Source organism: Bos javanicus, chromosome 3 (genome assembly GCF_032452875.1).
Source record: "Bos javanicus breed banteng chromosome 3, ARS-OSU_banteng_1.0, whole genome shotgun sequence".
NCBI classification, from domain to species: domain Eukaryota; kingdom Metazoa; phylum Chordata; class Mammalia; order Artiodactyla; family Bovidae; genus Bos; species Bos javanicus.
In genome coordinates this window covers 20,095,042-20,119,205 of record NC_083870.1, presented here as the reverse complement: position 1 = coordinate 20,119,205, position 24,164 = coordinate 20,095,042, and the positions used below count along the sequence as shown (strand labels likewise).

The following is a 24,164-nucleotide window of genomic DNA, read 5'->3' as shown; positions in this document are numbered from 1 at the left end:
ACCTATGTTTTTGTTCCATTTACAGTGCTTGAAAAATTGTGGGCAAAATAAAAATTTAAAAATACTTAAAGAAAATATTTATTTATTTATTTGTCTGGGCAGGGTCTTACTTGTGGCATGTGGGATCTAGTTTTCTGACCAGAGATCGAACCCAGGCCCCCTACATTGGGAGCTCAGAGTCTTAGCCACTGGATTACCAGTGAAGTGCTATCAACTACTTTTTAACTACAATGTTTTTCTACAGTTTTGATGATAGTCATATGTTCAGTTCAGTTCAGTTCTGTTCAGTCGCTCAGTCGTGTCCGACTCTTTGCGACCCCATGAATCGCAGCACGCCAGGCCTCCCTGTCCATCACCATCTCCCGGAGTTCACTCAGACTCACGCCCATCGAGTCAGTGATGCCATTCAGCCATCTCATCCTCTGTCGTCCCCTTCTCCTCCTGCCCCCAATCCCTCCCAGCATCAGAGTCTTTTCCAGTGAGTCAACTCTTCACATGAGGTGGCCAAAGTACTGGAGTTTCAGCTTTAGTTACTACCATATTGTTACAGTGAGCAATTCTTGTTCTTTAAAGTGACAAGGGAACCAAAGATAGTGAAATTAGTGTAAGTTCAGTTTATGATATACTGATGACATCATCCCATCCATTTTTCATGTCATAGACATGAACTTAGACAATTTAAAGTTCCTGCTACCTCTTCAGGAACTGTCTCTTAATCTACAGCAGGTGTGAGGAATATCACTCTGAATTAGATAAAATATGAGCAATGCATTATTTTAAAGAAATGCAGTTTGTTTATTTATTCAGGTTGACTTTTTGCCCCCAAAAGGTACTGGCCAAATTGCTAATGACTAGGTAAAAACGATTTGAATTGGTATATTTATTGTTGATCAATAAAATAATTCTTACAAAGTGCTTGAAAATAGATTGTCTCCTTAGCATTTGTCTTCTTTGACATCACTGATTTTAAAATATTTATTGAATCCTTTTATGTGCAAAGATACAATCTCAGGACATTAATAACCTAATAGTTTCTTCCATAAAGTTGCCATAGCACATCACCAGCATATTACAATTTATATTCTTATAACAGATTATAATAATTACTTAAGAATAAAAGAGAATGGTAGGTATGTGGTAATGATACAGAGTTGAAAAGATACATATTTATTAAGCATCTATATGCCATCAAGTTTCAGCAGCATATTAGGGAACTTAAAAGGACAAATAAGAGACTGATAAACATGACAGATGGTCTCAGCTGACTAACTTTCATATGCTTATATCTATTGTACATTATTAATTTACTTAGGAAACTTTTCCCCAAGATCTGCAAAGCTAAAAAAAGTAGATGAATCAAACTATATTTTCTGTTAGTACAGTAAATATATATTGATCATATCACACTTATTTCTACTGTTACAGCAGGTAAAATTAAATTGTGAGAAAGTGGTTCTTTTTTCTTGAATTGTTATAAAACAAAGAAGTCCTCTAGATTTCTGGGTAAGAAGGATAATTAGCAATCCCACAGTGATTTCCACTATTTCTTGCCATCCGTATATATCCTTGGTCACCAAAGTGCAGGCCCCAGCTTTAGAAAAAGAAGTAACACAAAATTACAAATGAATATAATCAAATCACATTATCAATTTTCAATCTTAGATTGGTTTTCTCCTAAAGTGATTATATAAGAGAACCTATAAAGCAAAATTAGAACAACATAATATATAATAATTTCCCCAGTGCTTCAGGCAATTTTCAAAGGATGGTTTGATAGGTTTTAATGTAATATTGATGAACAGATTAATACCTAATTTAATACCTAGGAAAATAATATGTTTCATCACAAACCTATAAATCCTCCTGTTTCTGCAGAGAATGAGTTTTATTATATTTTCCAAGGCCCCATCTTGAAGTATTTTTGTATAATAGGATCACAGGTGATGATTTCCTATCAAACTTCAATTTCTTCAGAGTGTCATGTAGAAATATTTTGAGAGATCACTAGGGAAAAGGCAAAGGACAGGGGTTTTCTAAAAGAGCAGCTCTCAAACATGTTTTTGAAGTGGAGCTCGGACTTTTTCACAGTTAAAGCTGTAAAAAAAAAATGGAATATGCTACCTTGGGAGGAGATGAGCTCCCTGGCACTGGAAATGTTCAATCAGAGGTTTACATAACTTGTTAGAGATGTTGCTAGAGGGGGAATTTCTGGGTCAGATAAGGGTTAGAGGAGATCAATGGTTCATGACTTTAACATTTCACGGACTTTAAGAATTTCAAAAACTTTTGCAGATTGACATAAAGTTACCAGTTTTTAAATTAGCAAGTACTAGACATTAAAAAGAAAACTCTTTATTATCACCATCATATTGTAAAAGACAGGAAATTTTAACACCAAAAACAAAACTTAAGGGGACACAATCTCTAATCTAAGGATAGTCCTTTGAATCAAATAAATTTAGATTTATGAAAGATTCACCAAAATACTTTTTTCTCCCTTTTTCACATACTAGTGAAAAAATTGACAAAATCCTTGCAAGAGAAATGACTTGTGAGGTTCTTTATTATTCTGAGATTTTATAATTATAATTATACAGATAATTATAATACGAGGCAGGATTCATACTTTGTATGAACTGTGCTATAACTAGCATACAAATAAAAGCATAGGATACTGTGATTTTATTTGAAGAGCAGCAGGAAATTCAGCTGAAAGGAAAATTAAACGTCCTTAGGAAACCAATGGGAAAAGAAGATAGAAGGTTGGTTTGGGGCCACGTTGTACAGAGCATTGAACAGCAGACTAAGGAACTTGTCTAACTCCCTAGGCAAAGGGAAGTTGTTGCAAATTTTTGCTCAGAACTCAGAGGAAGGTTGTATTTTTGCCTGCAGTGGAGAAACTAAGACATGCTGGCTTATTGGAAAAAGACAAGTGGAATAATTTAAAGTAGCTGTTCTTCAATAGGCCTTAACTGTTCTATGTATCAGCCATTCACTGGACAATCTTCAGGTGTTATTTCTCTCTCGTACCATTTAACACGGCTGTCTACTCTCACCTCAGGCTTCCCTTGTGGCTCAGCTGGTACAGAATCTGCCTGCAATGCAGACCTGGGTTCGATTCCTGGGTTGGGAAGAACCCCTGGAGAAGGGAAAGGCTACCCACTCTAGTATTCTGGCCTGGAGAACTCCATGGACTGTATAGTCTATGGGGTCACAAAGAGTAGGACACAACTGTGATTTTCACTTTCACTACTCTCACCTCACTTTCCTCTTGGCTTTAAAATACTACTGTATCCTGATGTTCCCTTCTCTCTCTGATCACTCTTTCTTAAACTCTCTTAGGGGCTTTTTTTTTTTTCCCCTCATCACAGGCTTCTCTGGTGGCTCAGTGGTAAAGAATCTGCCTGCCAAAGCAGGAGATGCAGGAGACACAGGTTTGATCCCTGGGTCAGGAAGATCCTCTGGAGTAGGAAATGGCAACCCACTCCAGTATTCTTGCCTGTGAAATCCCATGGACAGAGGAGCCTGGAGGGCTACAGTCCAAATGGTCCCAAAGAGTCAGACACGTCTAAGCAACTGAGTGCCCACATCATACACATGGCTTGGAGGATCTTAGTTCTCTGATCAGGGATTCAACCAGGGCCCTGCAGTGAAAACACCAAGTCCTAACCACTGGACCTCCAGAGAACTCACTGGGCTCCTTTTTTGATTCCTTTCATTTATTGCCATTCCCGTTTAAAATTCTTGAATGCCTCCCTAATACCTTGAGAATAAAATCCAAACTCCACTCTCACCTCTCATCAATGGATGCAGGTTTTTCAGTATCCAGTTTGATAAGCAAAAGCCATAATAAACTCTGGCGAAGCTATTATTAGTATCAATAGCCACCACTTATTGAGCACTTACTCTGTGCTAAGTAGCTTAACATATAGTATCTCATTTAATCATCATCCTGTGAGGTAGGTATTATCTTCTTTTTACTAAAGAAAAATACAGGCAGAGGTAAAGTGGCTTGCCCAAAGTCATGCAGGTGGTTAATTGCAAAGCAAGGGTTCAAATCTAGGCTTTTATGCCAAAGTCTACACTAACTTTTAAACTATCCTTTTTTCTACGTTCTTCCTGTGAGTGAGGTAGTATAGGGAATGAAATTCAAACCAGAACATCCAGGATCTTTTTACTGCCTAAAAAATAGGTAAAAATGTTAGATAAACTGAGTTTAGACTTAAGTTCTGGTAACGAAAGTTGAGTGGAGGCTCTTATGACTAGTAATATGAACTTAGTGAGATCGAGCAGTCCCTGATCCCATTCAATATCCCAGACCCCATTCAATATCCAATTCAATTCAGTCCCAGTCCCAGAGAAGGTCAACTGGCCCAACTTTGTAGAACATCCCAGACCTCTTTTTGGCTGAGTACTGCTAACTCTGCTTTTAAAAATACAACTGATTAAAAACCTCAAGCTAGATAAATATTTGAGGACAAATTCTTGTCTTCAGAACTGTACAACATCAGTTCCAAATGTTCATTCCAGTCCTTACCAAGTTGTTTACTTTTATTAACTCTATAGACCTTTCACTCAAACTGTTCAACTTTGGGAAAGTTTCTTAATTCTCTCAGTATCAGGAGCTTCCTATTCTATGTTATGGGGATAAAATGCCTATCTCATAGATTACCTTAGAAATTAAATGAGAAAATGTATTTAAAGTGCTTGCACAGTGTCTGTAGTAAATACTCGACAAGTAGAGATGGCTATTTTAGTTTTTATCCAAGTATAAGTCCATCTGATTGGACTCAAAGGGGAGTCCATCCCCTTTAAAAATATGTAGTGCTTTTCCTAGGGTGACTAACAGTTCCATTTTGCCTAGGATTATCCTGGTTTTAAAAATAAAATCGTATGGACTTCCCTGGTGGTACAGTGGATAAGAATCCACTGACCAATGCAGGGGACATGGGTTTGATCCCTAGTCTTGGAATATTCCACATGCTTCACAGCAACTAAGCCTGTGTGCTGCAATACTGAAGCTCAGGTGCCCTAGAGGCTGTGCTCCACACAAGAAGCCACCTCAATGAGAACCCTGCACACCGCAAGCAAGAGTAGCCCCCGCTCACTGCAAGTAGAGAGAGCCCGCGTAAAGCAACAAAGACCCAGCACAGCCAAAAATAAAATAAATAAGTAATAATAAAGAAATAGCACTTAAAAAATAATAAAGTCTTGTGGCCTGGGAAATGTCTTAGTTGGTAATAAAACAGGGTGTTTGGTCCCTCTACTTTCTCCCTGCATACTATAGACACTAACTTATCAGAAATTCCTTCTAAAATACATGCTGATTTCCTTTCTAAGAAATTACAGCTTTGAACTTTCTAGGCTGTGCCAGACACTACTCTAGGCATTAGGATTATGGAGGTAAACAAGGTAGACAAAGTCTTTTTAAAGCCTATATACATTCTACAGGGGAAACATACAATAACCAAAGAAATATGTAATGTAAGTACTATAAAGAACCTGGAGAAGGGAATGGCTACCTCCTCCAGTATTCTTGCCTAGAGAATTCCATCAACAGAGAAGCCTGGTGGGCTATAGTCCATAGCGTTCCAAAGAGTTGGACATGACTGAGCAACTAAAACTGTCACCTTCTTTAAGTATAAAGAAAAATAAATGGTAAGGGGATGCAGAGTGTTGGGAGTCATGGCTATATTTTATTTTATTCTTTGGCTGTGCCACATAGCTTGCAGGACCTTAGTTCCCTGGCCAGGTATCAAATGTCGACAAGCAGTGAAAGCACTGAGTCCTAACCACTGGGCTGCCGTGGAATTCCCCAGGGCTACATTTTAGATAATATAGTCAGAGGATGCTTATCTGAGGAAATATTTGAGCAAAGACCTAAGTAAAGTGAAGGTACAAGTGATGCAAAGACCTGGGGAAAGAGCTGGGAATAATCTTGGTATGTCTGAGAAACAGCAACAAGTCTAATGTACCCAAAGCTGAGTGAGAGAGGAGAAAGGAGTTGGAGAGGTGGTTGGAGAGGCAGGTTGAGACCAGATAATGTCATGCTTTACTTATCATGGGTTTTATTCTGAATGTAAAGGAAGCCATGAGAGGGGTTAGAGTAGAAGAGTAATAAAATTTGTTTTTTGATTTAAAAAAGATCATTCTGGCTACTATGTAGAGGATTGACTATAGGCAAAAGAGAGGGAAAATGACTATCAGTTGGGAGATTATTGCAGTAGACCAAGAGAGATGCACAGTGGCTTGAACTAGAGTGATAACAGTAGAGGTACTGAGAAGTAATAACATTTGGGGTAATTTAGTGATGGTAGAAATGACAGGATTTGCTGATAGATTAGATGTAGGATATCATATGAAGAAAGAGAAGATGGCTCTAATGTTTTGGTCTGGAGTAAATGCTGTTGGCATTTACCAAGATGGAGGAAATTTGCCTGGAAAATCCCATGGGCAGAGGAGCCCGGTAGGCTGCAGTCCATGGGGTCGCAAAGAGTCGGACACGACTGAGCGACTTCACTTTCATCTTTCACTTTCATACATTGAAGAAGGAAATGGCAACCCACTCCAGTGTTCTTGCCTGGAGAATCCCAGGGACGGGGGAGCCTGGTGGGCTGCCATCTATGGGGTCGCACAGAGTCGGACATGACTGAAGCGACTTAGCAGCAGCAGCAGGGAGTCAAGAGTTCTATTTTGAACGTGTTAAATTAAAGAGGCCTAGAGACACACAGGTGGAGAGGTCAAATGGTAGACAGTTGGACATGGAGTCTAACACTCAAGTTATAAAGGTAAGAGTCCTCAGCACATACATGATGTTTAAAACCATGAGACTAAATGAGATCATCTAAGGAGTGAGCTGAGAGAGATAAGGAACTGAGGTCTAATGTTGCTTATTGATTTATAACTCAAGACAGGTATTTATTACACCACTTCACTGAAATCTCTCTTGTCCAGATTGCCACTCACCTCTATCTTGCCTCATTAAACAGTTTTCAAGTCTCATCTTACCTGCCCTTTTGATGTTTGATGTATAATTTCTCTCTCCATTCTGAAACACAATTTAACTTCCAGAGGACCGCATTCTTCTGGCTTTCCTCCTACTCTACTTCACAGTTTAAAGATCTATTGGGTACATAGTTAATACCTTTAATTTTTTCCTCAGGTCAAAGTTGTCTTATGCCCCTATAACTGTGGAGCCTCCATTTCTCATTGATCTGCATATTAAATAAAACTCCTCCCTTTTTTTTGCAAAGATAATCCTGGTCCATTTTGAGGGCAGTCTGACCAAATGTGTCCTTGTCAGGCTCCTAAATTTTTCTAAGTCCATAGCAGTTGTATCTCTAGTTCAGCTAGCTTTTTAAATTTATAGATCTGCCCATTATTGGCAACATAGACTATCCAAATAACTAAGGATCTTCTTAAGTAGTTTAACCGCAATAATCTCCAGTGCCTAATATTTAGGGAGATGTCCCTGAAGAAATATGTAGTTCATCATTCTTCACATATATGCTCTAGTTTTATTCCTGGATTCAGTCAAACCATCAGAGGGTTTATAATAAGGTATTTTGCATTATTTTGGCTCCCATAAAATAATTTTTACTCAAGTATGTTTTGGTATTAAGTCATTTATGTATATTGCTAGACATTATGAAAGCATTCTGTAAAACTTATAACTGCATTTACATTGGGATATTGCTGAGGGCACAGTTTTCTATATCAGATCATATTCTCTTAATAGAAATTTAAAGGAGGAATAATAAAAAATAATAACTATGATTTATTATACATAATCTGTGCCAGATACTATGTGATAAATGTTTTACATACATTATCTTGTTTAATCCTTATAGTAATCTTGAGACTATTATTCCTATTTTACAAATGGGAAAACTGAAATTTATTCAAGATATTAAATAAGATGTTAAATAACCTGCCTAAGGTCACACAGACAGTAAAGGAGCTAGGATTCTAAGTAAGATCTCCCTGACTTCAAAGTTAATGCTTTTATTTATTATGCTATGCTGCTGCTGCTACTGCTAAGTCACTTCAGTCGTGTCCGACTCTGTGCGACCCCATAGACGGCAGCCTACCAGGCTCCCCCATCCCTGGGGTTCTCTAAGCAAGAACACTGGAGTGGGTTGCCATTTCCTTCTCCAATGCATGAAAGTAAAAAGTGAAAGTGAAGTCACTCAGTCGTGTCCGACTCTTAGCAACCCCATGGACTGCAGCCTTCCAGGCTCCTCCGTCCATGGGATTTTCCAGGCAACAGTACTGGAGTGGGCCATTGCCTTCTCTGTTATTATGGTACACTGTATTATAAAAAGGAGCTAAATACTCATATCCAGAAAGGGAGAAAAATTCAGGGACATAGAACAGTGTTATATACATACCAGAAAGATTAAGTAGAAACAAAAGGAAAATAAAAAAACCCAAGAGGCCAATTAGAGGAAGACCGCACATTGTTTTTCTGAAGGTTAACTTGGTATCATTGGAAATCACATAGAATCTAACCTTTCAGGAGAGCATTAAGAACAAGTTTGATGATATTAAGAGGGCTTTGTTTGAGTAAACCTCTGTGGAGCCTGGAATTCATGATTATGTCCAATCTGTCTTTGTTGGGCCAGCAATTGTGGTTGTTCATAACTTTTTCCCTTCCTATCTCACATCTCTTTCTAACAGGCTGCAGTTCTCTCAACTCATTCACTTTCTCTCAGTTCTGGAGTTTGGCACATTTACCTTCCTCTGTTCTGATTACCCTTCTTCATCTGGCTATTTCTTTCTCCTCCTTCAAGATTCAGTCAAACAATCTGGCTAAAAGGCCTTCCCAGACTCCCCAGGCTAGGCCAGGTACTGTTCTGTGCTTCCACTGCAATGGATGCATACCCCTGTCTTAGCATTTATTACATTCTATTGGGATGGTCACCTGTATCTGCCTGTTTCCTTGACTCTACGTTTTAGAGCATGAGTATCTTGAAGGATTTTTTTTTAAAATTTTTTAAAGTCGCTCAGTCATGTCTGACTCTTTGCAACCCCATTGACTCTAGAGTCCATGGAATTTTCCAGGCCAGAATATTGGAGTGGATAGCCTTTCTCTTCTCCAGGGGACTCTTCGCAATCCAGGAATCGAACTGATGTCTCCTGCAATGCAGGGGGATTCTTTACCAACTGAACTATCAGGGAAGCCCCCCCTTCCAAAAAAAAAATCTTGAAGGATGATAGAGAAAGGCTGTATTTTTCATTGTCTAACACTATATTTGCTGCATGGTAGGTGTTCAATATATGTTTGTTGAATCAATGTATGAAATGAAGATGTAAACAGGAGCAAGAGATTATTCTACCACTAAGGAGTTTATATTTTAGTGAATGGAGCATGATTTTTAGAAATAGCTATAACAGAAGCTACAATTTGCTAAATGCTATAATAGAATTCATAAAGCATTGCTAGAGCTTAGAAGTTAGAGAAACAATTCTGAGTTAATGAATGGGGTATGGAGAAGATAGCACTCAGGGTAGGTTTTGAAGAATAAATAGAATTTTAATAAGTTTTTTTTTAATTTTAAAAATAATAAGTGGTTTGTTAAAGACGATTTCAAAAATACATAAAGGGAGACAAAGACAACCTTTTTATTTTTTGCTGTGCCACAAGGCATTTGGGATCCCAGTTTTTTCCTTGGCTGTGCATGGCATGTGGGATCTTAGTTCCCTGACCAGGGTTGAAACCAACATCCCCTGTAGGGGAAGCATGGAGTCTTAACTCACTGGACTGCCAGGAAAGTCCCCAAGACAACCATCATTAACATTTGGTATAATTCTTTCTGGTCCTTTAATATAATATATATCAGAGAAATGAGCTATAAACTTAATACTTATACTGAATATAAATATTATATTTATATGTATTTTTCCACTTAAACATATATTCCAAGTATTTTATTCAGTTATTGATAATGATCTCAATAAATATAATTTCTAATACATGGGCTGATTATATCATAATTTATTTAATACTACCTATTTTTAGGTATTTCTGGTTGCTTACTAGTTTTCATTATTAAAGAAAAAAATGCTACATTTACATAAATCAGGTATGAAGTTTTCCCAAAATTCAGGATTATTTTCTTCATATACATTCCAAGAAATGAAAATAATTGGATGAAGAATATGAACAGTTAGAAAGTTCTTAATTCATATTATCAAATTGCTTTCAAGAAGTATTGTAAAAATTTTACAATCCTTCCACCAGAATGTAGGAGGGTGCCCATTTGACCACAGACAGTGGGGTTTCTATAGACAGCAATGGGCTTTAAGGGCATTTCAGAAAGATGAAATGGCGTAGGTAACAAATTAGAAATAGCTAAGTGTCTCTACATTTAGGGAATGATGAGAAAGTGGTTCACTGTGGCCAGAGTGTGAGTATGGATGAATACATGAAAATATAGTGGAAGAAACGTCTAGAAGGCTATGTTTGAAGGCACTTAGTAGACACGCTTGAATGGCCAGAAGTTTAGACTTTACTTTGATGAAAATGGTAGACTATTTAGAATTTTGACCATAGGTTTGGATGATACATATTTTAAGAAGATATTTCCACAGCTGAGTGAGAACTAAATCTGAATTAGATAATGTCATTAGCAAAGGAAAAGAGAAAACCCATATAAAGTGTGATCAGAGGCTTGAAGGACAGGGCTGTGTGGGTTTAGGGAGAGAAGGAAGAGCACAAGATGATACCAAGGCTTTGATAATCTGAAAATGGTAATGTATTACTAAAAATAGAGAATAATTTTCCTTCAAGCTTATTCTAAAATCTAGACATATTATATCAGGATGTATTGTATTTTGTTGTTCTAATTCTTGAGTGGGCTGTGAGCCCTTACAGAATAGGATAACTTCTTACTAATTTTTGTATTTCCATGGCCTAGATACTGTCTATCTCATTGTAAGATGCCTAGTAAATGCTTATTAAATTAGCAAGTGCTGAGAAGAGCTTTTGAATTAAAACTCTAAAAGATGTATGATCTTCGAAAAGAAACTTCAGTAGAGAAGAGAATTTAGCATACCTACTGTAGGGAGTAAATAAGATATATAGAAGTTAAAGTATTGCTCCATTTTAAAAAGCTATCACTGGTTTGGACCCAAGCTGATTAGTGCTGTGAATAGGTTTTAAATGAACCAAGATATTAATCACTTCAACTATTTCCCAAAAGGCCATCCAAAGACTACCATCTTCTTTGTGAGCCACAAGGTGGAAAAGGTAGAAAAGTACCTTTTTGTTTATTTATGATTTGTAGACTATGTATTTTCCATAAAGATCTGAGGGCTGCTAGGGGTAGAATTATTTAACTTAAATGCAGAGTATATCATGTAAAATGCTGGGCTGGATGAAGCACAAGTTGGAATCATGATTGCCAGGAGAAATATCAATAACCTCAGATATGCAGATGACACCACCCTTATGGCAAATAGTGAAGAGGAACTAAAAAGCCTCTTGATGAAAGGGAAAGAAGAGAGTGAAAAATCTGGCTTAAAACTCAACACTCAAAAAACTAAGATAATGGCATCTGGTCCCATCACTTCATGGCAAATAGATGGGGAAACAATGGAAACAGTGTCAGACTTTATTTTGGGGGGCTCCAAAATCAGTGCAGATGGTGATTGCAGCCATGAAATTAAAAGACACTTGCTCCTTGAAAGAAAAACTATGACAAACTTAGACAGCATATTAAAAAGCAGAGATATTACTTTGCCAACAAAGGTCTGTCTAGTCAAACCCATGGTTTTTCCAGTAGTCATGTATGGATGTGAAAGTTGGACCATAATGAAAGCTGAGCGCTAAAGAATTGATGCTTTTGAACTGTGGTGTTGGAGAAGACTGCTAATGCATGTATTGAGGGGCTGTTGGGTGCCACATACTGTGCTAAGGATTCAAAGACACAACATAATCTCTGCCCCAGAGGCATATACAGAATACTTCGGTGATACTTAGGTGAATGAACAATTTAAATATATTGTGTAAAATACTCTAGAATGCAAAGGACACTTTATTTGCATAGGAAAAAAAAAAGACATTTTGCCCAGCCCAAGGATTTACGGAAAACTTTCCGGTATAGATAATGACTAAGCTGGTTTTGAAGGAAAAGAAGGAATAAACCAAGTGAGGAAAAGGGATATTCCAGGCAGAGGGACCAAAACAATTAAGATATGAAGACATTGAAGATAAAATGATATGGATACGAACTGTAACTGTGTATGCTTCAATAACCAAGGATGAAAAGTGTGAGACAAAGTGCCAGGACCTGAGGCTGACAGACAGGTAGGGACCAAACATAGGTGACTTGTCTTTTCTACTCAGGAACACTCATCTCACACTGACTGGTTCTAGGAGATAAAATTCTAAACTTATAGTCTAGACAAACCAGATTGAAAGTAGTATAAAGGACAGATTTAAGAGTAAAGGAGACCTGGGTATAAATCCTGAAAAAGCAAAAACACTAATTCAAAAAGATACATGCACACCAATATTCATAGCAGCATATTTTCAGTTGCCAAGACATGGAAACCACATAAATGCCCATCAACAGATGATTCCCATGTGGTGCTAGTAGTAAATAATCTGTCTTGCCAATGCAGGAAACCAAAGAGATGTGGGTTTGATCCATGGGTTGGAAAGATCCCTTGGAGGAGGAAATGGTAACCCACTCCAGTTTTCTTAAGCTGGGCAGGCTACAGTCCATAGAGTCTCAAGGAGTGGGACATGACTGAAGCAACTCAGCAATCAAGAATATATGTGTCTGACTCTTTGCGACCCCATGGACTGTAGCCTACCAGGCTCCTCCGTCCACGGGATTTTCCAGGCAATAGTACTGGAGTGGATTGCCATTTACTTTTCCAGGGGATCTTCCTGACCCAGGGATCAAACCCAGGTCTCCTGCATTGTAGACAGACGCTTTACCGTCTGAGCCACCAGGGAAGTCCATTTAACGGAATACTACTTAACCACAAAAAAGAATGAAATTTTATCATTTGCATCAACATGGGTAGACTTGGAGGACATTATGCTGAATGAAATGAGTTAGACAGAGAAAAATAAATACTATATGATATCACTTATATGTGTAATCTAAAAAAATACAATAAACAAATGAGTATAACATAAAAGAAGCAGAGTCACAGATACTGAGAACAAAGCAGTGGTTCCCTGTGGGGGTGCAGGGGAGTAGGTGGTACTAACTAGTGGGTGTAAGACAGACTCAAGGATGTATTACCCCAACTGGGGAACACAGCTGATAGTTTGTAAAAACTATAAATGGAAAGTAACTTCTAAAAATTATACAAAATAATTTTTAATTTAAAAAAAAGTTTTTTAAATAAAGGAGACCAGCTAGAAAGCTACAGGGATAGTCCAGGCAAGAGATGTCTGAACTAGCAATAAATAGAAGTGGAGAAGGAGTAGGATCAAGAACAGACATGACATAAAACTAATCTGACTTATTGCTTGATTAGTTCTGGAGGATCTAAGACAAATTCATAGTATCTAACGGGGCAACTATGTTGTGTTGTGTTGCCTTTGAGTGAGATGGGAAGTTCTGAGAAGGAACCAAATGCTGGGGAGGGCACTGGGTTCCCTGGACATATGAAGTTTGGAGAAATTAAGACACAGAGAAGTGCCTGTGTCCAGACACCAATTTTAATTAAATATACATGAAAATATGAGTACATTACCTGTTTTTCACAAGCCAGTAGTCCTTCCCGTCAAGGTTACCATAGCCAACCACGAGTACACCATGGTTCACATTCTGAGTGCAGGAGGGGTCATAGTAGACACCTGAAAATAACACACGGGTAAGGAAAAAGAGCAAGTGGTGTGTGCCACTATCTGATTAGCCTGTTTGGATATATGTGAGGAACATATACTCTCATGTTTAAACTACTTAGAGTTCATGATTCTTTGCCATCAATGTCATAGTTGTCACAACTGGGTTTTTCTATTGTTTGCTTTTTGGTTTCACAAAGTTTGGCATCAAGTTAATCACAGTTCCCTCAGAAAGCTCCTTTGATGAACTACCACCTTTTTCCACTTAAAAAAAAAGTAACTATTTGGCTGTGTTGTGTCCCAGTTGTAGCCCATGGGATCTTTTGTTGGGGTGCACAGACTCTCTAATTGTGGTGCACGGGCATCGTCGCTTCACGGCATGTGTGATCTTAATTCCCCCACCAGGGATCAAACCCATGTCTTCTGCATGGCAAGAAAGATTCTTAACCACTGGACCACTGGGGAAGATGCCTAATTTTTTTTTAATTTATATTGTTGTATTTCTTTGTATATATTCCTAAATTGTTATGCATCTTCATCCTTTGCTGAATGAAATGATCTTTAAGGTGAGGCTTTCTGTGAGTGGCCTCCAGGTACTCTGCTGTGCTGCACCTACACTCCACTGTGGACCCGGAGGCTAGGCGCTCAGGCTCTGGACTCAGGCAGCACGGTTTCTCATCCCAGCTGACCACCTGCAGACTGTATGACTTTAGGTAGGTTAACCTAAGACATGTTTTTTTTTCATCTGTAAAATAGGGTTATTATAAAGATTAAGGGGCTTCCCAAGTGGTACTAGTGGTAAAGAATCTGCCTGCCAATGCAGGAGACGCAAGAGATATAAGTTCGATCCCTGGGTCAGGAAGATCCCCTGTTGGAGGAAATGGCATCTTACTCCAGCATTCTGGCCTGGAAAATTCCAAGGACAGAGGAGTCTGGCAGGCTATAGTTCATGGGATCGCAGAGTCGGACATGACTGAGGAACAAGCACACATGGGGATTAAATGAGATAGTGTATAGAAAGAATTTAGCATCCGACCTGGCATGCAGTCTTAGTAAATTTTTTCAAGTCTTACTTTACTAATGAGAACTGGGTGTAAAAATATATATATGAAGTGAAATGAGATGGAGGATTCCATTTAACCCAATCTAAGCTTTCAGAGGCAGAGTGATGGGGAAGGAGGACATTCTTTCCTCCGATGAGAGGGCAGTATAAAGCATGAGGGTAATATGTCTAGGTTTTTACCAGTTTTGTAGAGGAAGAAAGAAGAATGGCTCGCGTCTATACCAACAGACACAGGTCCTTTATTGGCCACGGCTTCTTTTAAGGCCTCTTCGCTGCCGAAGGGAAGTTCAATATACCTTGAACACGTGGCAGCTCGATTTTTTACATCATACTGGCACTTTCCATCCTGTGGGGAAAGGATAAGTCAGAAAAAGAAGTGGACTTCAACTTCCTTTATAAATTGACAGTATCGTAAGTCTGGATTGCAAATATGTTTTCTTTTCTCATTCATCCTTTCAAGTATCTAAGGCTCTTTCTTATTTTTAAAAAAATAAATATTAAATCTTCCAAATCCTAATAGCTCTACGTTTCACCAGTAACAGAGGAAATATAGAACTATTCTATTGCTTTAAATTGTGAACATCTTCATGTGTACAAGAGTTGCCAGGGTAAAGTCTCTCAGACTCCAGGTGGATTGTTAGGGAAACACTACATTAAGACTAGACTAGAGCTTTAAAATCTTTTTGATGGTATAATGCCTGCAAGATGATCTGCAGATTAAATATTGGTTTGATTGTTTAGTTGCTAAGTCGTGGCTGACTCTTTTGTGACTCCATGGACTATAGGTAGCCAGGCTCCTCTGTCCACTGGATTTCCCAGGCAAGAATACTGGAGTGGGTTGCCTTTCCCTCCTCCAGGGGATCTTCCTGAACCCATGTCTCCTGCATTGACAGGCAGATTCTTTACCTCTAAGCCACAAGGGAAGCCCAAATATTGGTTTAAAAACACCATATCTCAAGTGAGAAAGGGGAAGTTGCAAATTCATATTTGTTGTGTATACAACTAGGTTTTTTAAAATGCCTTATAGGAAAAAGAACTTGAAAGAAATAAACCAAAATAATAGTGGTTAAGGCAGGAGGGTTTGAGTGATATTTTTATCTTTTTTAAATTTTCTGTCCTATCATTTAACAAAACGTGTGGTGAGACTTGGAGGAGGAGGAGAGCATTATTTAACTTTTTAGTAAGGTAGAAGAATTGTGTGGTTGATGATCTGAGAATAAGGTTGAGCACAGGAGTTTGCAAGACAAAAAAGTTTAAATACCAGGCAGATATACAAAGAATTTTAAGGAAGGTTTGCTGAAAATTCATTTTTAAGCATGAACTTCGCCTGCTTATTTTAAATTATTGTGCCAATGGTAAATTAAGAAGGCTGCTGCATAAGAAAGAGAACTCTTAAGAATTTAAGAATTCTTGATTGAGGTTTGTTCTCCTTCTCTCTCTCTCTGTTTCACACACACACACACACACACACACACCACGCAGCACTGCTTCTCAAGCACTTGGCTTGGTGATAAGTTTAGTACAGTGAGTTGGAGGGATAACATAAGGTTATCCCTCCTTATAAGGGGCAGTACAAAAAGTTAACTTGCAGGCACACCATGGCTTTGTAGGGATAGGAAGCTTCTGAATCGATGCCGTTGTTGTCAATGATATATTGGAAAGCCTCTGTCATGAAGCCGCCATTGCAGCCTTTATTCCCATATTTTGCAGTTGAGCAATCCACCAGGTTCTGTGCACTCAGAGACACCAGCTTTCCTGTTTTCAGCTTCACTTGTGCTTCCAGGGCTCCCACAGCACTGAAAGCCCAGCAAGAACCACAAGCACCCTACAACAGAGACAAAGTCACAAGGGCAATCATAGTTAGCAAGGATGGCTTCCATAATGCAAACTGGGCAACTCCCAACATGTCAGCACTTTCATCAGTTCAGGAAGAGCTCCCCCTCTACCGTTTCCCCTCCCCTTAGATCATGGCAATGATTGTTCTCTGGAACAAGTCTAACTTTAATGAATATTTATGAATGGCTGACCTCACGGCATAAATGCCATATTCAAATATGTTAAGAAACAGTATTTACTGAAAATGTACCAAATACCAGCTATTTTCACCCCATAATAGGGGAGACAGATGCCAACAGGAAAGGGATTTTTGAGAGGAACTAGGATGATTCCCTTGACCTAAAACACCCTTCCTCCTGCCAAATGTTCCCTGAAAGATAAGACTAGCATTTTTTGGACATTTTTAGCTTTAGAATTTTTTGATCCTAAGTTATTTTACTGGGAAGCATAAATAGAAAAACACAAAGCTGCTTTAGTTTAAAAAGGTGCAGAGGGGTCCGAGCCACATCATAACTGCACTGCCTCTCCTCCTCTCATTCCACTTGGCTGTCTATTGGAAGGAAGCAAGTTCAGTCTGCTTTTGGTTAAAGTAAAATCACCCATTGAAATGCAAGCACTCAGAGAAAGGAGCTCATTAAATTATTAATATTTATAGTGAACACTTAGATGGGTACTTATAGGGTCTTCTCAAACTTTTAGAGAATTCCACTGAGAAACTCAAAACTAGTTGAAAGAAAAATATCTAGATGGAAAAGAATTATGAGATTAGCAGTATCATTCGTTTCTTAATTTTTATATTTTTCTTTGGTCACAGGCTTGGGGCAGCTTCAAAGGACATTGATTCTTCTCCCTTATCCTGACCTCCAAGGTGATATATATGTTTTATCCTTGTGTGCTAAGTTGCTTCAGTCATGTCTGACTCTTTGCAACCCTATGGACTGGAGCCTGCAAGGCTCCTCTATCCATGGGATTCTCCAGGCAAGAATACTGAAGTAGATTGTCATGCTCATCTCCAGGGGATCTTTACAATCTAGGGATTGAACCCGCGTCTCTTGTGTTTCCTGCAATGGCAGGCAGGTTCTTTACCACTAGCACCGCCACCTAAGAAGCCTTTTATCCTTAGTTATCCCTAATTAATTTAGGATTTTTGTAGCTTTTTTTTTACAAGAAAATTAAAGGAAATATAAAAATATAGGAACACATTTATAAAGCCCATATTTCTTAGCAATGTAAGCCTTAGTCAAGAACTAACTTGACGGGTACAATTTACAGGTCACATTTAGCTTTAGTTATTTCCTCTCCATCAATCCTGAAATTCCTAAGTGAGATGGAGGAATAAACTTTTTGATTGAAATTTTCTCTCACATATGATACTATTTCTCAAGTAACTGACTTATGGAGGGTCCAGTGCAGTTGATGGATAGTATGAACACTAAAAGTCTTTCCTAAAGACCCATTTGCTAAGTTCACAGTTTTTTGCTTAGTCAAATATGACGCTAACTGTTGGTATTCTCAGCACTATGGGAAATAAGAAAAGTATGATATGTGGTCCAGGCCCTTCAGAAGGTCACAGTGTAGTTGGGAAGATAAGAATAGCAAACATATTTAGAAAGTAACCTAAGGGACTATGAGATTCACTGCTAAATGATACAGCTAGACTAAGCATTTAAGGAAGAGAGACCTCTACCTGAGGTACAGAGGCCTAAGATGATAATACTCACCTGGTATTTCACTTCAGTAACACACCCCTTCTCTCTCCAGTCCATAGAATCAGGCAATTTCTGATTAGGGTCTGACTTGTAAGTGACATTTCTTGGCCATTGGCTGGGAACTCTCAAGGAACTCATTAAAGATATCACTTCTTCACTGGTCTACAAAAATATACACATATGTCCTTTCACTTATATCCTTCTGGTCAATATCTTGAAAATTATAACTGTGAATATATTTAACAACTGAGAAAAACCAGTGGAGTTGTGACTAATATAGATAACTATCTGGTAGGTGAATTATCCAGGTTTCTTTAGTCCTACACTTTGCCATTAGCATCCCAGTCAGACATTGGGAAGGAGAAGAAGAAAAGATAAAAAACTAAAAGTTACAGAGAGGCATATTTTTCTTTCAAAGCAAGGCAGAATTTTATAAGAAGGGTTCTCTAAAAAGTGGACTAAACTGATTTTGCTTATGAGAAAGAACTGTAAAAGATTCCTGCATTTAATCCACTTAAGGTGTTCCCTTCCAAAGGGTACTATTATTCTTAATTTTGGCCACAGTGAAAAGTTTTTGTAAGATAGAGCAGAATCTAATAACTAATGAAAGGTTACTTTATATTAATACCCACACTCCCCCATTAAGAAAGCAGGTGGACCATATTACATTATCAGTTTAGATTTACATAAGTATGGTAATGTATTCTAAAATGTTGTGAGTAGTCTTTAGGCAATATTTTCTAAAATTAATAAAAGTAAAATTAACTGTGGTCTGTGAGTTTAAAATATTCCCCTAAAGAAGGGATTTATTAAGGAAAGTGGTCACAGTGTAAATCAATAAGGAATCTGCAAATTCTTATGTCCCTAAATTCTATTTTCTAATTTTATGTTCATATACATATAAAACACTCCTTTGTTGTTTACCTTCAAATTGCCTTTGGGGAGACAGAAATCCAGTTTACCCAAAGATGAATGTAGGATTATTTATAATTTACCTACCATGTCTCCTAGGTGGTTCATGCCTAGCTCATATGAATGCATTCCCATTGAATGCTCCAGATTGTGAAGTGTAACAGTTTTTAGATTCTTTTCCCAGATGAGACGCCGTGCTACTTCCTCATTCTAAAATAAAAAGAAACATCATTATACTGAATCCTGCACAAATGTGTTCAATAATGAAAATATACATATTATGAAGCATTCCATTAAATGTGGATCTGTCTGGGAGCATGCAAATAAATGGATATGAATAAATAAGTGTAACTGGGAAAAACTGCACACCAATCTTAACTCTTCCTCTTAATTGCTCTCTTGGTGATTAATATCATTTTAGATATGTACAATGAACTTCCTCAATACGCTAGAAAGGTTTTTTTTTAGAAATTGTAATTTGTTGAAGTATATTCTTTGTAAGTGGTAAACTCACTTAATCATTATAGGCCTTTTAAAACATCTTTTAAAAATATATATATATATAAAATTGATTATTTATTCATTTAGCTGCACTCTGTCTTAGGTCTTAGAAAAAATCCTGCAGGATCTTTGTTAGAGCATGCGGGATCTTTAGTTGTAGCATGTGGGATGTGGCATGTGGCATGTGGCATGTGGGATCCCTGAGCAGGGATTGAATCAGAGCCCCCTGCATTGGGAGCAGGGAGTCTTAGCCACTGAACCACCAGGGAAGTCCCTACCGTCACTCTTGAAAAATAGTTTAGTCTGATTATAAATTTATAGCTGTTTTTATTCAGTTATTTGAAGGTATTTCTGAATTGCCTTCTGGTATCTATTATTGTAGATTAGAGGTCTGTTGTCAGTCTAATTGTTGTAATGTTTCTAACTTCGGTAACTTATATGATTTTCTTTTTCTCTTTGATATTTTGCAGCTTCGCTACATGTTTGTGGGTATGGGTTTCTTTATTTTCCTCTGTGTAGTATTTTTGACTGGAAAGCACTTTTGACTAGAGAATTCAGGAACATTCTTTTTTCCATATCTGGAAAATTCTCAACCAGTATCCCTTCAAATATTGCTTCTGCATCATCATTCCATCAGATGTATTTGGAGCCTCAAACTTTCTTTCATCTCTTTACCTGCATTTCCATAGTTTTTCCATTTTATTTTTGTGTGCTGCCTTCTTGGTGAATGCCTCAGTACTATCTTCCAGATCTGATTCTATCCAGCTCTTTCCAGTTTGGAGTTCATCCCTTTTGTTGAGTTCTTATTTCAATGACTCTATTTTTTCATTTCTGAGGTTTCTAATTGGATTTCTAATACATTTCACAATTTCTTTTTCATTCATGTAGATGTCATTCCATTATTCATACTTTAAAAAATAACTTTGGTCCTATTATCTTAATTTTATCCAGCATAAATTCATATTCAGGCTACTGATTTTCTTGCCCTCCAGGAGCTTAATTTACATAGAATGCAATATACATGGTGCCTCTTAGAATCGCTGACCCTCACCTCCACCCACAAGGCCATAGTTTACAACAAGCCATAGCCCAGTGAGCAGTCAGCAACAACTCTTTTCTGTCTAATTTCATTGAGTATTAGAACCCAGGCCTAAGCGCTGGTTCTAGGTAGCAAGTAAGTCTAGGTAGTAAGTCTAAGCAGTCCCTCTGCCTTCAAGCAAGATTTTACTGTTATCCTAGTAAAAGACATATACAGATATACTTCCAAACCACTAGAGTGAAAAATAAAATAAAGACAAATCTAATGAAGTATAGGAAAGGAAAAAAAAGTGATTAGTAGTGATTAGACAGTTGTGAAATAGATTTTAATAGTGGGGTACTAATCAAAAGTCGCTTTCACTCCTTCTACTGGACTAGAATCATTAAAAAGTAAGATAACATTCATTTAACCGGATAGTGGTGCTAATTGCACATCTAACTTTGGTTAACATGGAAATTAGAGGCCTGAAATTTTCACCCTCGCCCGTAAAGGGGAATGGGTGAGGGTGAAATTCATCATTACTAAGAAAACAACTCAGGGCATTTTTATATAAAAATCACATCAAATAAATAAATTTATATATAATCTTTGCTTACAATTTCATATATTATAGTTTTAGGTGGAGAAGGAAATGGCAACCCACGCCAGTATTCTTGCCTGGAGAATCCCATGGACAGAGGACCCTGGCAGGTCGCAAAAGTCAGATATGACTTAGTGACTAGATCATCATAGTTTTAGGACTTAGTTATTTGAAGCACCAGGGTTAAGTATTAAACTCAATCAAGAAGTATGTTTAGAAATAAAAACAAAAGTACAAAGTGGGAAGTGAGAGTCAAGAAATAACATCTGCCAGTGCTTCTCCGTGCCAGGGACTGAGGACAGGTCTTTTTGTTCCTCAAACGTGCACTCTTTCCCTCTTGGCCTGGTACCTTCCCATGTGAGGCCTTTCCTGACCATACTGTCACATGTGGAGGATAATCACTCCCAACCCCTCAGAGCCTTCATGGAAGACCCTCCTCCAGCCCCCTAGGTCTTGCTTTATTTTGTTCCACTGTTTGCATCATATTGTTGTTCAGTGGCTAAGTCATGTCCAGCTCTGTGCGATCCCATGTACGGCAGCACGCCAGGCTTCCCTGTCCTTCACTATCTCCCTGAGTTTGCTCAAACGCATCTCCATTATATATATGCTTATTTATTTACTTCTTTCCTATCTCTCCTTTCAGAATATAAGTGCCCTAAAAACAGGAAATTTTTGTTTCCTGATGAAATTCTAGGGCCAAGAAGAGAATCTGGTAAGAAAATGAGTGTGTAACATTTACTGAAGACACTGCTTGTCAAAATATGTAGTCAGGGGTACTTCCCTGGTGGTCCAGTGGTGAAGATTCCATGCTCCCAGTGCAGGGCAGGGTGCAGAGTTCGATCCCTAGTTAGAGAACTAGATCACATTTGCCGCAACGAAGTTCACATTCCGCAAGTAAGGCCTGGTGATAGTCATTCAGTTGTGTCTGACTCTTTGTGACCCCATTAACTGTAGCCTGCCAGGCTCCTATACTTCTGTGGAATTTTCCAGGCAAGAATACTGGAATGAGTTGCCATTCCCTTCTCCAAGGGATCTTCCTAACCCAGGGATTGAACCCAGGTCTCCTGCTTTGTAGGTGCATTCTTTACCATCTGAGCCACCTGGGAAGCCCCTAAATCTGGTGCAGTCAAACAAAAATTTTTTTTAAAAGAACATGTAGGGTACTTGAGTAAAAGCAAATTGCTCAAACGGCAGCCAATCTACCTTTTCTTTGTATTGTTTTCCATAGGTTTTCTTCCAGAGATCCCAGTGATGATCCAGAGTGGGGTCTCTGTGCTCTTGTGCCATTGCAGAGGAGCACAGCAGGAGTGCCCACACCAGCCAGTTCATTCTGTTAAAGGAAAGATGACACAGGAAGACTCAATATTAGCTGCATCTGATGTGACCATACTTTTTTCTCAACAAGAAGCAATGCAGAATCTGTCAAAGAGACAGAATGTTACAAATCAGAATCATGCAGGCAACTTTTTGGATTACATACTGACAGGGAGTAACTGCAGGTCTTTGTCTGAAATGCCACTTCCAATTCTAAATACCATTTTGATTTTCAAAAAAATTTCCTGATATCTGGTAAACCAAATTTACATCCGAATTTGGGAGGATGTGGAGATGAGGGAAGCAGGGACTTTACAGGATTTGACAACAAATCTAATCAACAGGAAATCCTCTTTTCTCTGTTCCAAAATATTACTAATATTTAAGAAGAACGCAAACCTTTGAAAAATCAGTTTATCTTGGTAATTTTTTAATACACAAGCTCTTCTTAACTGGTCTATTCAAATATCCACAACCTTCAGAGGTAGTTAGAAGACAACTCCTATGTACTACTTTCACATCCTTGGATCATTTTACCTTTTTATCCCTAAAAATCAAAATATCTGCTTCAAAAGAAGCGTTAACTACTTTTGAAAACATCACTTCTATATTTAATACAAAGAGACTGTTAAGTGACTAACTACCTCAAACTGGATTCTACTTTCTTTTCCACTTCTTTTTAATTCAAAACAGCTGTATTTTTAACCATATAAGTCTTCAAATTATAGTCCAAAGAGAGCTATGTGTTAGCCTCAGGACTTAGATATTCAAGCCGACATTAAGCTTTTCAAAAATGGATTCTTTTTAGTCAAAAAATAAGAGGCAAACTGAGCGACAATGATTGTTTAGTTTACTTCCTGAAAGAAACGATGTAAAACCTGGCAGGCAGAGCAAGCTAAAAACACCAGTGAAAGGTTTAAGGACCAAGGAGGAGAAAAAGGACAGACCGTACATACGTGATAGAACAAGCAGGTCCTCCCAGACTAAGAATGTTGACGGCGGGCTCTCTCCAAAGTTTTCAAAGTGAGACTCAGCTAAAGTGACTTTAAAAAGAAATTGGAACTTGTCACATGAGGCGTCCACAATGAGGAAGTGAACTTTCATTTCAGTTTCATTTAAAATCTAAGGAAGTGTGCCACCTCCAGCTCTCTCACTATGGTTTTGGAGACAAAGTGGGTACAGTAAACCAACAAAAAAGAGCCCCCAGCAAAAGAGATCAACAGAACAAACTCAGCAAAATAACATGAGTACAAGTTTACTCTTTAAACTCTCCTCATTTTGATTATTCAATTTACCTAAAAACAGCAACTTTCAGATGGAAAATTTTAGTTATGAAGAGATTAGGATTAAGTTCCTGAACTCCGGGTTTCCTCCATGATTTCCTAGGAAAAACTGCTTTA

At 38.1% G+C, this 24,164-nt stretch overlaps 1 protein-coding gene across 2 annotated transcripts; it reads right to left on the bottom strand.

Annotated features, from left to right (window-relative positions):
* Positions 1 to 860: 860 nt before the first annotated feature.
* CTSS (cathepsin S) lies at positions 861 to 23,826 on the bottom strand. 2 transcript variants are annotated; one of them, XM_061407818.1, is made up of 8 exons: positions 23,721 to 23,826; positions 22,654 to 22,780; positions 19,418 to 19,540; positions 18,431 to 18,580; positions 16,471 to 16,698; positions 15,054 to 15,219; positions 13,720 to 13,822; positions 861 to 1,591 (listed from the first exon to the last, which is right to left on the bottom strand). In XM_061407818.1, the coding sequence occupies exons 2-8, from the start codon at positions 22,777 to 22,779 to the stop codon at positions 1,492 to 1,494; spliced, it is 996 nt and encodes a 331-aa protein (XP_061263802.1). In that variant the 5' UTR covers position 22,780; positions 23,721 to 23,826; the 3' UTR covers positions 861 to 1,491. The 2 variants fall into 2 exon arrangements, with proteins under 2 accessions (XP_061263802.1, XP_061263813.1); XM_061407829.1 differs by having other exon boundaries at positions 23,712 to 23,818.
* Between the last annotated feature and the right edge of the window lie 338 nt (positions 23,827 to 24,164).

Bases quoted from the DNA above. Each gene is read 5' to 3' on its own strand.
- CTSS (XM_061407818.1), bottom strand. From the start codon at position 22,779: ATGAACTGGCTGGTGTGGGCACTCCTGCTGTGCTCCTCTGCAATGGCA. The intron at 19,541-22,653 runs GTAGATTGGCTG...TTTTTATTTTAG, and splicing joins GAAAACAATACAAAGAAAAG to AATGAGGAAGTAGCACGGCG. The intron at 15,220-16,470 runs GTGTGCCTGCAA...CTTTCCCCACAG, and splicing joins CCTATCCCTACAAAGCCATG to GATGGAAAGTGCCAGTATGA.